The sequence below is a fragment of the Anabrus simplex genome, chromosome 1, assembly GCF_040414725.1.
Source record: "Anabrus simplex isolate iqAnaSimp1 chromosome 1, ASM4041472v1, whole genome shotgun sequence".
Classification (NCBI taxonomy): Eukaryota; Metazoa; Arthropoda; class Insecta; order Orthoptera; family Tettigoniidae; genus Anabrus; species Anabrus simplex.
In genome coordinates, this window is record NC_090265.1 from 1,080,071,994 (window position 1) to 1,080,086,242 (window position 14,249).

At 36.3% G+C, this 14,249-nt stretch overlaps 1 protein-coding gene across 1 annotated transcript in view; it reads left to right on the forward strand.

Moving 5' to 3' along the window:
* Cubn (Cubilin) overlaps window positions 1-14,249 on the forward strand; it is an 882,604-nt gene that overhangs the window by 182,208 nt on the left and 686,147 nt on the right. The window contains exons 15-16 of the mRNA XM_068225286.1: window positions 7,068-7,258; window positions 12,335-12,491. Of these exons, the coding sequence (XP_068081387.1) occupies window positions 7,068-7,258; window positions 12,335-12,491 (348 nt within the window). The remainder of the gene's footprint in view (window positions 1-7,067; window positions 7,259-12,334; window positions 12,492-14,249) is intronic.

A 14,249-nucleotide genomic window follows, 5' to 3' on the forward strand; every position in this document is an offset into this window, starting at 1 on the left:
ACGATATCTATACATGTTTCAGCCTAATTTAAAGGCCATCCTGAGTAGAAGCTTAATTTTACCTTTATACAAACAAATTAAAAAATACTGATGAAGTGTATGGAATTAAAATACAATGATCATGATTGACAAAGTAAAAACATGTTGAGTTAAAAACTCCTCCCATCTGAAAACTCATTTGATTGACATAAAACTTGCTGATTCTTTTTGAAAAGTGAAACACTGTGTTGCGTAGCATAGTGAGACCATCAATAAAGAGAATAATAAGTGTGCATCATCTGTAATGGGAAAATAAGAGAATGAATGGATGAAACAAAAACAAAAAATATCATGTGAAAAGAAAAGGCTCAATCAACTTACTTTTTAAAAGGCTGTCGTCTCAAATGGTATGACCTTGTTGATCTCATGTCACATTGACACTAAGCTTGTGTGTAACTTACAGCATATCAGAGCTGATGTGGTTGGGCGGGGAAGAGAAAGGGGGAAGGAGGAGGGGTAAGGCAAGATACGGGAGGGGGATATTGAGGGAAGGGTGGGTCTAGTACTGGAACGTCGGTAGTGAAACTCGTTTTTGTTAATAAATTGTTGACAGACGAGCGGGACAAAGGTTTCCAATAAAACATTTTTCTTTTCGTTGATTTCATTTAGGTTGTGTGAGGAATTGTTGTATTGGTTAATATCGATATAAATATTCTCCAGTATATTGAGTAAGGGACTTTTCTGTTCATAATCTAAAATGTTTAAATCCTGGTCAGTTGTTGTGTATTTATGATTTTGTTCCTTACAATGTTCACTCATGGCTGAGTAGTGGTTATACTTCAAGGCGTTCGGTGTATCTTACAATTGAAACTATGGCCTGTTTGTCCTACTACGTTGAAAAACAAGACTGTCACTTTAATTTGTATACCCCAGAGTTTGTAAATTTGCTGTTGCCATTGACGGTATTTTTTAATTTGTTTGTATAAATGTAATATCGATCTTCTACTGAGGATGGCCTTTAGATTAGGCTGAAACATATATAGATATCGTCTCATCTAATATAGATGGTTGTTATGTATTGAAAAAGGAGGATCATATAAATACTTTTAATTTGTAAAACAACATCTAAGTTATATCAGACCAAGTTCTCTTTGCTAAGATTCTTATTTCTTACCACATTCAAATAAATTTTATGAACCTGATTATTATTCACTGTATTCACTGTATACCTCACTATATATCACTCACTGAGGTCTTGAGTTCACTCATGTTTGATTCCATTCAATCTGTTTACTTCCATCACGCACGAAAGGGCACATGGCAAGTTCGAATCTCGTGGCATGGTCTTGGAAGAACCCAGAAATTGAATGAACTTACTAGGAAATTGAATTTTGCAAAAATATCAGCTAAGAATAACATGAAGGTGAGCATTATTGGCAGTATTATGAATTTTAGTGAAAAATGGAGGGGTTTGTATAGGTACTTAAAGGCAGAAATGGGTTCCAACAAGGTCATTCGAGGATTCATAAATGACCAAGGAGAAAGTATATGTGAGAATTTGCAGAAGGCAGAAGTATTTAGTCAGTATTATGTAAAGTAGCTGAACATAAGGATAATGTCCAGGTTGAGAAGGTGACTAACACTAGGAAAGTACTGAAGACATTTTCTATGATAATAAAGATATTTACAAAAATTACAAAAGTTAAAAGCTGGGAAATCAGCTGAAATTGGCAAGATTTCTGGGGGTATAAAGACGTTGGCCTGGGATATAGTACCATATCTGAGGTACATATTAAATTATTGTGAGCATGAAGGGGCTAGCTATTCCAGTTGAATGGAGAATTGCTATAAGAGCCCAGTATACAAAGTAAAGGGTGATAATTCCTTTTAACATATGGCTTTTAGTGCTGGGAGTGTCTGCGGACATGTTTGGATCACCAGGTCTGCTGCTGCTTTTCTCAGCACACCCTGTCAAATACAGTAGAGACAATACATGACACACTGCGAGATATCAAGGGACAGAGATTAGAGCTCTGTCTAGCGGAGTTACTGATTCTGTCGTAAGAGCACGAGTATTTGTTTGTGAAGTTTTTGGCGTTATTTATGTGTTTGCATTAATTTGACATAAGTCAAGTACCGTGTGTCATGCCTTTATATCTCCTGTCAATATGAATGGAAAGGTATGTGCTGCATTTGGCTGCAATAACTATGAAGTGCAGAAGGATTCGCGGTCTTTTTTCCGTTCCCCTCGTGCCAAGAACATGTAAGTAAATATTGTGTTTGCATATATATTCTTCCAGTTACAAAGAGATTTTTGTAGTACTTCCTAAAATTTTGACCTGCACGAACCATATTTTAACTGGCTTAAAATATAATAAGCTTATTTTATTGTATAGTGCAGCAGTTAACCTTCAATACCGATGTGTTGTTGTAGGTGTGATCTGTGGGTTTTGATTTAATTCAGGAAAATGCATATGCATATGTGTGTGGCTGGTTGTGTTCCAAGTTACCCCATTTGGAATGCCATAATGTGTTGTCAAGCACTGAAGAAAATATGGGTGATTTAAGAAATGTACATATTTTTTTGAAACAATATGATGTTGCGCAAATTTGCTTTATCCAAATGTAATGACAAGAATTGCTTATAGGAAAATTTTGAATGTTTTTACAGCTAAATTTATAGATTTTCTTTCTGTTAGTAGGCTTCAACTTAGAAGGAAAATTGTCCAGCTCTTAAATGTAAATTCATTGAATCATGTGTGTAAGGAATGTGCTGACAAGTGTCCTAATGTGATGATACAATACTTTTAAATGAGAAAAAAAGACAAATCTAGCCATTCAGGCAGGTATGCTAAAACTAAAAAAATAATGCATAAATGAAAGATCAAGCCCTTCCACAGCAGTCCATTTCACATCTTGATTATATTTCTAATTTCAGTCTTTAAATAATAACTTGTTAAATAATTCTTCATTCATTTATCCATAATTGCTTTAGCAACTTCGAAATTAATATTTTAGTAACAATTTCTTTCTAGACGTAATTTATTTATCCCTTTCCATATATACATTTCCATTGATGTTTGAATTTAGCGCAAATTTCTAGGTTATGCCACTAGGAGTGCCACTTGTGAATTATCTCCCATTTTAACAAGGCTAAATCCGGAAGTGTCACATATTGTCTTTACTGTATTTGACCCTATCCATGAGGGCAAGTTACAAGTACTGCTGTGTGAGCGTGTTGTCTGTGGTTGTAATTGTAATTGTATAGGCTAGGAATGAAAAGGAAGTAGCTGTGGTCATGGGCTTGAAAAAGGTACCGTCCTGACATTTACCTGGCTTTATAATTTGAAACCACAGAAAACCATCTTGAGGATGACTAATGGGGGTCTCGATAATGCAGGTAACTACAGGCCAGTTAGCTTGACATGTGTTGCTTGTAAGCTCTGGGAAAGCATTCTTTTCGATTACATTAGACACATTTTTTGCAAAAACTGACTGGTTTGATAGAAGGCAGTTCAGATTTAGAAAATATTATTCCAGTGATGCTGAACTTGTAGGATTCCAGGAAGATATAGGAGATATTTTAGATTCAAGAGATCAAATAGACTGCGTTGCTGTTGACCTATTTAAGGGTTTTGGTATTGTAGATCATGGGAAACTACTGAAAAAAATGAGGGCTGTTGGTGGACTAGATAAAAGAGTGATAGAATGGCTGGTTCACTTTCTGGAAAATAGTAGGTGAAGCATTTTCTGATCCTGCAAAGTGAGCTGGGAGGTGGGGAGCGGGTCCTATGAGGTAGCATGTTTTCAAATGATGTGAGTAAAGAACTAGAATAACACATTTTTGTGGATAATGTCATACATATAGAGTTATAAATAAGTTACAAGATTGTAAGCAACTGCAAAAAGATCTCAATGAAGTTGTGAGATGGACAGCAGACAATGGTATGATGGTAACAGAATGAAAGGTCAGATTGTAAGTTTTGCCAAGAGGTAAATTCCTCTCAGTTTTAATTACTGTGTTGATGGGGTGAAAGTACTGTACAGGGATCAAAGTAAGTACTTAGGTGTTAATACAAGGAAATATTTTCATTGGAGTAATCATACTACTTAGGTTGTGAGGGTATTTAATGTAAGAATGTAAAGGAGAGGGCATATAAATCTCTGGTAAGACCCCAATTATAGTATGGTTCCAGTGTATAGGACTTGCACCAGGATTACTTGATATGAGAACTGGAAAAGATCCAACAGGAAGCAGGTCAATTTGTTCCAGATGATTTCCAGCAAAAGAGTAGTGTTACAAAAATGTTACCAACTTTGTGCTGGGAAGACTTGGGAGTAAGGAGATGAGCTGCTCGACTAAACGGTGTGTTCTGAGCTGTCAGTAGAGAGATGGCATGGAATGACATTAGTGGACAAATAAGGTGGAGTGGAGCTTTTAAAGGTAGGAAAGACCTAATATGAAGATAAAGTTAGAATTCAGCCAGATATACTCAAATAATTTTGCACACCGCAATTTTGCAGAGAGAACTGGGAAAAAATTTAATGTCTCAAATATATTTCACGCATAATTCTATTATAATTATCATTACATAGGAAGAAGAATTAGGGATTGGAATAATTTATCAAGGGAAATTGTAGACATGTTAATGAGCTTTTGAGCTTTTGCTGTGTCAGAAATGAAGGTGAAGTTTTGCAGAGAACTTTGCTCTGCGTCTTCAGAAGAAAATATCATCTGTATGAATGGGTTCCACCCTGTTTTTTTGTTTTTTTTAAATTTTTGTAAATTTTGTGTGGCTATTTCTAGCCAGGTGCAGCCCTTGTAAGGCAGACCCTCCGATGAGGGTGGGCAGCATCTGCTATGTGTAGGTAACTGCGTGTTATTGTGGTGGAGGATAGTGTTATGTGTGTTGTGTGAGTTGCAGGGATGTTAGGGACAGCACAGACACCCAGCCCCCGAACCAATGAAGGTTCCCGGCCGGGAATTGAACCCAGGACCCTCTGGAATAACCAATTAGCCATGGAGCTGGACTTCCACTCTGTTACCGAATGGTGACACAAGTCCCCTCACATGAGTGACGTGCGGGCTTCCTGTTGGTTCAGTCTTAGCAAATCTTACTTACAACTGCCAGGCACACTGATCTTTGGCAAAGTCTTGTGCCTCAAAATTACATGAGGCCACATTTTTGTCCTATTATCTCTGATGCAAAACATGGCAATGAAGCATAACTACTGAAAATTGCCTGTCCTTGCAGAGATGAACTCCCCTCCCTTTTTGCTAACTATTGTGTCCAATGGCATTTCAAAATAATCTGCATTGCCAGTTTGTCCAAGTTGCTAATTATGTTGCCACCACAAGTTAATAGCTCAACTACAGAATGTTAACAGTTTCTAATCATATGCATCAGACAGACATTGACAGATATTCATTCTTCTTACTGGAACAGAATTTCTTTCAAAGCACATAGTTAACCAACTTCATTTAGCTTTGAAGTTCTTTATTTTAATTTCTTTCACTATAATTAATGCTTTCAACTTGCACATTTCTGTGAAACTGCACAATCAAATTGCTGTTTCTCCTTGATGTACTCACACAGTTTTCCTTCCACTTCCTGATGCTTTGCTGCTTGGCCACATAAAACTCTATGGCTACCAGAGGTTTCCAGTAAAAGAGATTTTGCCAGTTTTGAATGCTTTTTTTGCTGATATTGTATTTCCTACCTATAGTTCTGTTGCCTTCCTAAATTATTTTTAATTTTTCACTTGCTCTTTGTGAGCAATAATGACCTATACTTATTTCTTTTTGTCACTTGTGTGACCACTTAAAACAAGAATGAATGAGAGTCTGTGCATGAGAACATGAATGAGTGAATGAATGAATGAATGATTCAATTGTTGCCAAGAAATAAGTTGTTTTGGTTCAAAATAATCCACACATCCCAGTTTTTAATACCGGTATATTGTTTCTTGAATAAACATGCGTGGATCATTTGAGTTTATCACTATCATTTCTTGGTTTATCACTAGTTCCTTTCCATTACTTTTATTGGCATTTTGAAGAACCCTGATTCATTCACCAGGGTTTTATCCAACAAACACACCTCATTGTTTTCTAACGTATTTAGAGATTGTTGTTGTTGTTTTTTTTTTTTCCTTTCTGCAGCTGATGCTATATGATGATGTCATTTTGAAAGATGTATAAGAGTAAGCTTAGAAAATAAAGTTCTGTTAGTTCAAAATATCAAGGTTTGGATAATGTAGAAGAAAGGCAGACTACTTGAACATTACTTCCTTAACAACCTTGTTTACTTTATAGGGTATGAATGTAATCTGATGCTAATTCTATGATGGGCAGTAATAATAGTAGGTCTACAAGTCAGTTTTTGCCAAAATCAGGATCATCATCATCACCGTCATCATCATCATCTAAAGGCTTCGCCTTGTCGCTGCAACCATTGATCTCTTCTCTCTGCGATCCTTTTCATCTCTCCATAACCTTGGCATCCCATCATCTCAACTACCTCTTCAATGATCTTCTTCCGTGGTTTCCCTCTGCCTTTCTTTCCCATCACCTTGCCTTCGAACAAGTTCTTTATGAAGTTATTATGCCGGAGAATGTGACCGAAAACTGATGCTTTTCTCCTTTTTATCGTTGTTAAAATCAGGATATGTACATATTTGACATCGTCAACTCGATATCTATGAGTGGACAGATGGGTGCAAGTCAAAGCCTGCTGTAACACACTGCATTCCATAGTCCACATAAGAGTACCAAATGAAACTTTCAAATGACAAACGATCAGAACAGTACAAGTTGACTTGTACTCTTTTTTTGACTTGTACTATTATTGCATCCCATCACAGAATTATGTGTCGGCACATGTTGTGATAAGCATTGTTCTTTCCTTGCTCTGCGGTTATTTGAGACTGGGAAAGAGGGCTATTGAGAGTTGTTTTAATGTTTAAACCAGTGTCACCCTTCAGAAGTATGTCCTGTGTCCTCTCAGTCTTATATCCCCTCCTGCTATATGCACACAAGATGTCTAAAAATGGTAGAATTGAGCGACTTTGATTTTGGAATGATGCAGGTATAGCTGGATGCGGAGGTATCCTCTCAGGGACTTCTGGTACCATCTCGTGTCCAATGGAGAATGGTGTCTATAGGCACAATCTGGACTGTGAATGGATCATCCAGGTTCCAGCAGGTTCCAGAATACGAATTACTTTTGATACCTTTGAGCTTGAGTCATCACGAGATTGCAGGTTTGACATGCTTGAGGTAAGTGTTTTACAAGTGCGATTTCAGAAGGATATGGGAAGTTAAAGGAGAATGGGAAAATAGAAGGAAAGAGTTTCTTATGTAACCAGTGAGCATTTTGCATGCAGATTATTATTAAATGGAATTACACATCAGTGTGTACACATAAATATATACAGAGTTGAGAAGTAATTCATTAAAAGTAATCAAATTCATGGGTATTTTAGTAATTTCTATTTGTAATTGTTACTTTTCAGAATGTCATTTGTACTCATAATTTACTTCTTGAAATAAAATTGTAATTGTTAGATTCTAGTAATCAATATACACAACATGGAAGCAGAAATGGGAAAAAGTTAAGTGGTGATGAAGATAACTCTCTCAGTTGTTCTACAGCAGAACCAGTAGCTTCACCAGTGCTGATTGAGATACTCTTACCTCTCCAGAACTTCCAAAGACATTAAACTTATCCTACAGTATCCAACGCTGCTGGGGATTTTATCAAAATTAAACATAGGTTCTTCTCTAAGTGCCCCTATAGAGCATCTTTTCAGCAAATGCAAAGGTGTACTTTCCCCCAAGAGTTTGAACCTTAAAATTGAGAATTTTAAGAACAATTTATTTTGTAAAGTAAATTGCAAATTATTTGCAATGTTAGAAGTCACTAACTAAAGTAATAGTTACGGGAAAATATCATTTTGAAAGTTCCAAGTTATCATGTTCAGTCCCACTTAGTGATTTACCAGGTGTATGCGTAAGTCTTTGCTAGTTTTTGTGGTAAAGAAAACATAATTTTCATGGGAATTTTTTTTTTGTTTATTCAAAATATTGGCCATCAACTTCTACACACTTCTCCCATCTTTCAGGTAAGTTGTGAATATCATGCTAGAGAAACTGCTCGTATTTTGCGGCAAACCATTCATCGAGCCATTTTCCAACTTCCTTGAAATTTCTGAAGTGCTGCTCAGTGAGCATGTGCCCCATTGATGTGAAGAGGTGATAGATGGCGCCAGGTCGGGGCAGTGTGGCAGGTGTGGAAGGATGTCCGATCCAAGCGATTTCAAGGTGTCTTTCACTGGTTTTGCTGTGTGAGACGGCACATTGTTGGGTAACAAAATCACTCTGCCGTGCATTCTAGTCCATTCCAGTCTTTTTCAATCAGTGCGTGATTTAAATTCATAATTTGTTGATAATAGGCTTCAGGAGTTCATAATACACAATACCGCTTTTGTGATTTACCAGAGTAGAAATCACCACATTTAAGTTGTCAAAACCATGTCTCACACGTTCTAATCGATGAAGTGTATGTTTCTAACAGCACACGATGACTTTTCACAGCCTTTTCCATTTGATTAAATAAGAAAAGCAATGCGTGACACAAATGTACTTTTTCAGGCACAAATGTTGACATGATCACTGAGCAATACAACAGAGACGCTAGTGTTTGGTGGACTCAACTTGTGTGTGTTGGTAGGTTAATGTCAGACGAACAAACTGACATATGTGTCAAATTCATATGCTGCGTACTGTTCGCTGGTGCTATCTCTTAGTGAAAGCGGAAAAGACTTATGCATACACCTGGTATAGCCATTTCTCTTTCCATGTTTTAAAAATAACTTGCTCAGAATGAAGTAATAACTTTTTCCTTGCAAACTTCAGAAGAATTGCAGACCGTTGTGAAAAAATATATCAGTGCTATCCTGCTATCCGTAAGATTGGCATCCTCTGAAGCAAATATAATTTTACTGGTTACTTGTTGGAAAAGTAATTCATAATTGAGTAAGTTATTTGTCAGGTAAATGTACTTCCACACAACTAACTAATATGTACAATTCAACTGAGCAAGTTGGCCATGCGGTTAGGGTCATGCAGCTGTAAGCTTGCATTCGGGAGATAGTGGCTTAGAATCGCACCTGGGCAGCCCTGATGATCTGCATCCCTGAATTCAAATATTGGAAGAACCGCAGGAGAGATATGAATACTCAGATACGAGTACCAGCTGACGACGGCGATTCTTTTAATTTCTGCATTACATCTGTTTTCATCTGTTATAACTGAACCTGTACAGCAGAACTTACGCACTTGCTGTATTGTGCTTTCTCCAGTTTTGAGATGCGCTATTGACTTTTCTTTAGATTTGCTTACAACCATAACATTAGCTTTGTTTTTCCACATTAATATACATTTTAACATTTTTAAGATGGTTAATAGTTTATTCAGCATAATCTGCATATTCTTTTGGCTGTCAGCCAAAAGTGCAATATCATAAGTAAATCTAATACAATGTATAGTTGCTCCATTTAGTTTTATTCCAGGTGTTTGTGACTTAAAGATTTTAATGGCAGCTTCAATGCATAGATTAAACAGACATGGGGATAAGGAACAGCCCTGCCACACTCCTTTCCTGATTTTGATCTTGCAAATTGTTTTGTTACTCTCAATATTTAACCTCTGGTTAATGTAGAGGTTTAGCATTGCTTTTCTGTCTTTCCATTCCTAGTTGACATGTTTCATAATTCTGAACAATTATTTTCATTGGACATTGTCAGAAGCTTTTTCCAAGTCAGTGAAAGCTATGAAGGTGTTCAGCTCTAATCTCCTCTTCAAGATGGTTTTCAGTACCATAATGGCTTCTCTGGTTCCTATACCCATCCTGAATCCAAACTGGTCAGCCTCCAGATTTTGCTCATTTTTCCTCTCGATTCTGTTTTTCATTATGCATGTTAATATTTTCACTACATGTGAAATAAGAATGTTTTATAATTCAAGCATTCTTTTGTATCTCCTTTTTCATGTAACAACATTGCTTTGCTTTTGCAAAATCATCTGGAAAGTTTCCAGTTTCATAGCATTGCTCTGTGATCTTAAACTGTTCATCCTTGAGTATTGTTCCCGAGCTTTCCCATAGTTGAGCTGGTAATTTTTCAGATCCTAGTGCCCTTTTGTTTTTTGCTACTCAGCTGTTTCAGTGCTGCTTCAAATTCACTTTTCTTGATAGGAGGACCTATTTCATCTGCTTGAACGAGTTCACATTTTTCTATGTATTCATCCACGTTAGTAATCTTTGCACCTTTATACAGTTCCTCGAAGTATTCGTTCCATCTCTTCACAACCTCCTCCTTCATCTTCCATTAACAGTGTAACCTTAATCGGTGTACACAAACACAAAAATTGAAACATAGTAATAATTAAAGTTATAAAGGAGAATAATCATTTTCAGACCCCATCAAACAAAATTGAAAACTCACGCACGACAAGTATAGGAAAAAATTAGAATACAACTACCAGGTTAGGCAACATGACAATTAAAGGAATGGAGATGGGAAGCGGTTAGGGCACTACCCGGGCCATGAGAAGGTATTGGTATTGCTGGTGAAACGAAATTAGCAGTGATTCAATTTAAGTACTACATTTACTGAAATAATAATAATAATAATTTTTAAAAAACATTACAGTGATGCAAGTCAAGGTTAACACAGCAAATTTAGAAAGATGCATACAAGCTTCACGGTGGTGAGTTTAAAATAACGTACAGAAATAATCAGAAACATTTTAACGAATTACGTTTAAAGGAAGGAGTACACGCTCATAAATCACACCTACATGTTAATACATAAAGAAGGAAAGAAAAGGTGAAAATAATTAAATCTTAACCCAGATCCCATTCAGGAAGCAACCTTTTCTAAAACACTTCCAAACAAGGAGCTTATTCTGAATGAGAGTATGTTAAGACGAAACAGAACTACTTAGAGGCAACCCGAGGGAAACATAAGATTTACATATTTTATAGAATTAAAAACAGGAAGAGGGGAATGAAATTTTATATAATTACAACACAATTAATAAAGCCAAAAGGAAAAGGGGAATGCTTCTAAAACAAAATCACTTTGACTAGCCGCGAAGACTAATTCATGTGAAATTAAAATTGGCAAATGGGAGAAATCCCAGGTAAACTCCAGTGGTTAAAGAAAATTAAATTAAAAACTACATTTGAAAGTTAAAAATCCGGAACAAGAACGAGATAGTGCTTACCTTGTAGGGCCAGGAGATCCATCAGATGGAGGAGACAACTTCTCTCTTCGCCGATCAAAACAAGAAGACAGAGGGAACATGCTTGGCTCTGGCCAAGTGGCCAGCCACTGGAAGTGGTGAAATCGTGAAACAGCCAATTAGCACACCCGCATTTCTTACATTCGCCAATGAGAAAGGGTTTTATTTTGGTCAATAAGGGCCTAGAGAAAACTGATGACCAAATACCGGCGTAGTTTTGAAAAATTTCCATTCTGATGCAACCGGAAATTCCTCAAAGCATTCTACCAGACCTGGCACATGCAACTACACCGTGCCTCAAAAGTTATAAAGACAATAACTTTACGTAAACAATTATCTACACATAATAAAATTGCCAAAAAAAGAAACACCCTAAAATTATTAAGATTTTTCCTTTAAAACATACATACAAATTTTTTTTTTACTTAAAACCAACATTTTGTAAAAAAAAAAAAAAAAAAAAACCCTTCTTTTTAAAATATTATACACACTCTTTCACGTACTAATATTCATAGAACTGTTAGTACATGAAAGAGTATATTAGTACATGGAAGAGTCTGGATTATAAGCATACTCAAGATGCTAAGAATTTAGAGCCTAATTTATTTTTCAAATTTACTCATAATTTCATCCCAGTTTCTAATATCAATTGTATATTTGTTCATTTGTTTTATGTCAGTTGTGTGTTTGTACATTTGTTGAGTTATTAGATGTTTTACATTAAGGCTGAAAATTGCCAGCCCAGGCCGAAACTAGTCCCTAGTTAATGTAATTCAAAATATTGCATATTATAGTATTAAAAGGTGGGCCATTATGACATTAATAATTATTATTGTGATTACAATTCAATATGGATCATAACCATGAAGTTTATATCCTATGATTGGACCTTTTAGAACCAAGCCTCAGATATGAATGTTTATAAAATTTTCTGATATAAATTATAGGCCTAATTAACACTGTTTTTTAGTTAATGATTTATTAATGATGAAGTAGTTGACCATTAGCTAAAAAGTTCTTGGTATTTACAAACTTATTTCTCAATAGGTGCGCGAGGGCAAAGAACCAACATCCCCACTTGTCGGCCGTTACTGTGGCAACGTTCCACCAAGGCCATATCTTTCCAGGAGCAATTATTTGACTATCATCTTCCAGTCTGACTGGTCTGGTTCTGGAAATGGATTTCAGATACAGTATGAGGAAAGTAAGTTTTCAGACAGATTATGTGCTTATCATTTTGTGGTATATGATTTATGGTTAAGAATTGATCCTGAAACTTCAAAGTAAAACTTTATCCTAATTACTGCTAGATTTCCTGCTTTTTTCATTTCTTAATGTTGATGCTATTATGTTAATAGGCTTACTTTTTTTTTTGGTATGAAATGAAGTTTTCCTTTTTGATTTTAGGAGCTAAGAAGAAAGAAAATGTTAACAAAAAAACAAAAAAAAAAATGGCAAACTCATTGTAGGGCGATTCACTGGTTTAGTGCAATTTCTAAATTTGTAATATCTGAAATCATCTCTTTTAATTTCTCTTTTAATCTCAGTTAATTTATAACTGTTAGGTTCTTGAGTCTGCTAAAACTAACTTTTAGTAATAAATTTAGTTCTGGCAGACTGAAGAACCCAACAGTTATAAATACATTTCTAAATATCAGTATGTATTTTTACATTGTAACTAACTGCATGATTTTAGATAATCTTTGTCATCATGGAAACCTGCAGATGCTGCAGGAAGATTTTCAAAGGAAGTTTCAGAGTTGGCATATTTTACAATCTTCCATTTATTAGAAATTACTGAGATGGAAGTGTGGTGTAACAAGAACCGATGATAATAAGTATATTAGAGGGAGCATTAAACCCTGACCTGGCAGGAGCTCGACAAGGGGAAATGAAAATGATTATGATTAGAGGGAGCTTTAAATTGAAATTAATTTCTGAGAAGGTGATCGAATCTTGCTTATGTTGGTTTGGTCATGTTATGAGAAGATTTGAAGACCATATGACAGAGAGTCATAGGTGTGCCACAAAAACTGCAGACATGGTACACTCTTCACTTCATAGGAGTTTCTGCGAAGACCTACAAAAATATGCTCCTGGAACCATAAGCTCTGAAAATTGCTTTTAGGACCCTGACCACAAATAAAATGAGAAAAGGCAAGAATAAGGAAGATAAAGAAATTAAAATGATTATTTTTGGTTAAAGATCTTAAAAATTCTGGCTCCCTGACTAAATGGTCAGTGTACTGGTCTTTAGTTCTGATGACCCCAGGTTCAATTTCCAGCCAAGTTGGGCATTTTCACTGCATATGGTTTATTTCTTTGGTCCGATTGGTTGTGAAATTAAAACCACAGTGAGAATCCGATGAAGAGTTGTGCGGGTGTGTTGCGCAGTGACTCTAGTTTGCCACATTTGTCAGTTCTGAGCACACAGTGAGCACATAGACATGCTTAGAACAATAGAGTCTTCCACCAAGTGTGAAGTGCGTGCTGTCATTCGATTTCTTCATGCCGAGGGGTGCGGTGCAGCCAAAATTCATCGACGAATGAGTAATATGTATGAAAAACCTTTCATCAGTGACAGCAAAGCCTGGCAATAGTAAAGGAACTTCGAAGCAGGACGTACAGACGTTCATGATGCAGGCAGTCAGGGAAGGAAGTGAGTGTCAACCGATGGTCTTGCTCAGTGAGTGGATCAGGTGATTAGAGAAAATCATTGGTTCACCATTTCTGTGTTAAGTGATTCGTTTTCCGAAATGTTAAGGTCAGCTCTCTATACCAACATGAGTGAGACACTTCAGTACTGCAAACTGTATGTGAGATGGGTTCTCCAAGATGCTGTCTGACCATCACAAAACACAGGGAATGGGCACCACCTTAATGTTTCTCCAGTGTTACCATGCAGAAAGAGAAGATTTTTTGGACAAAATTGTCATAGGGGACGAGACATTGGGTTCATATT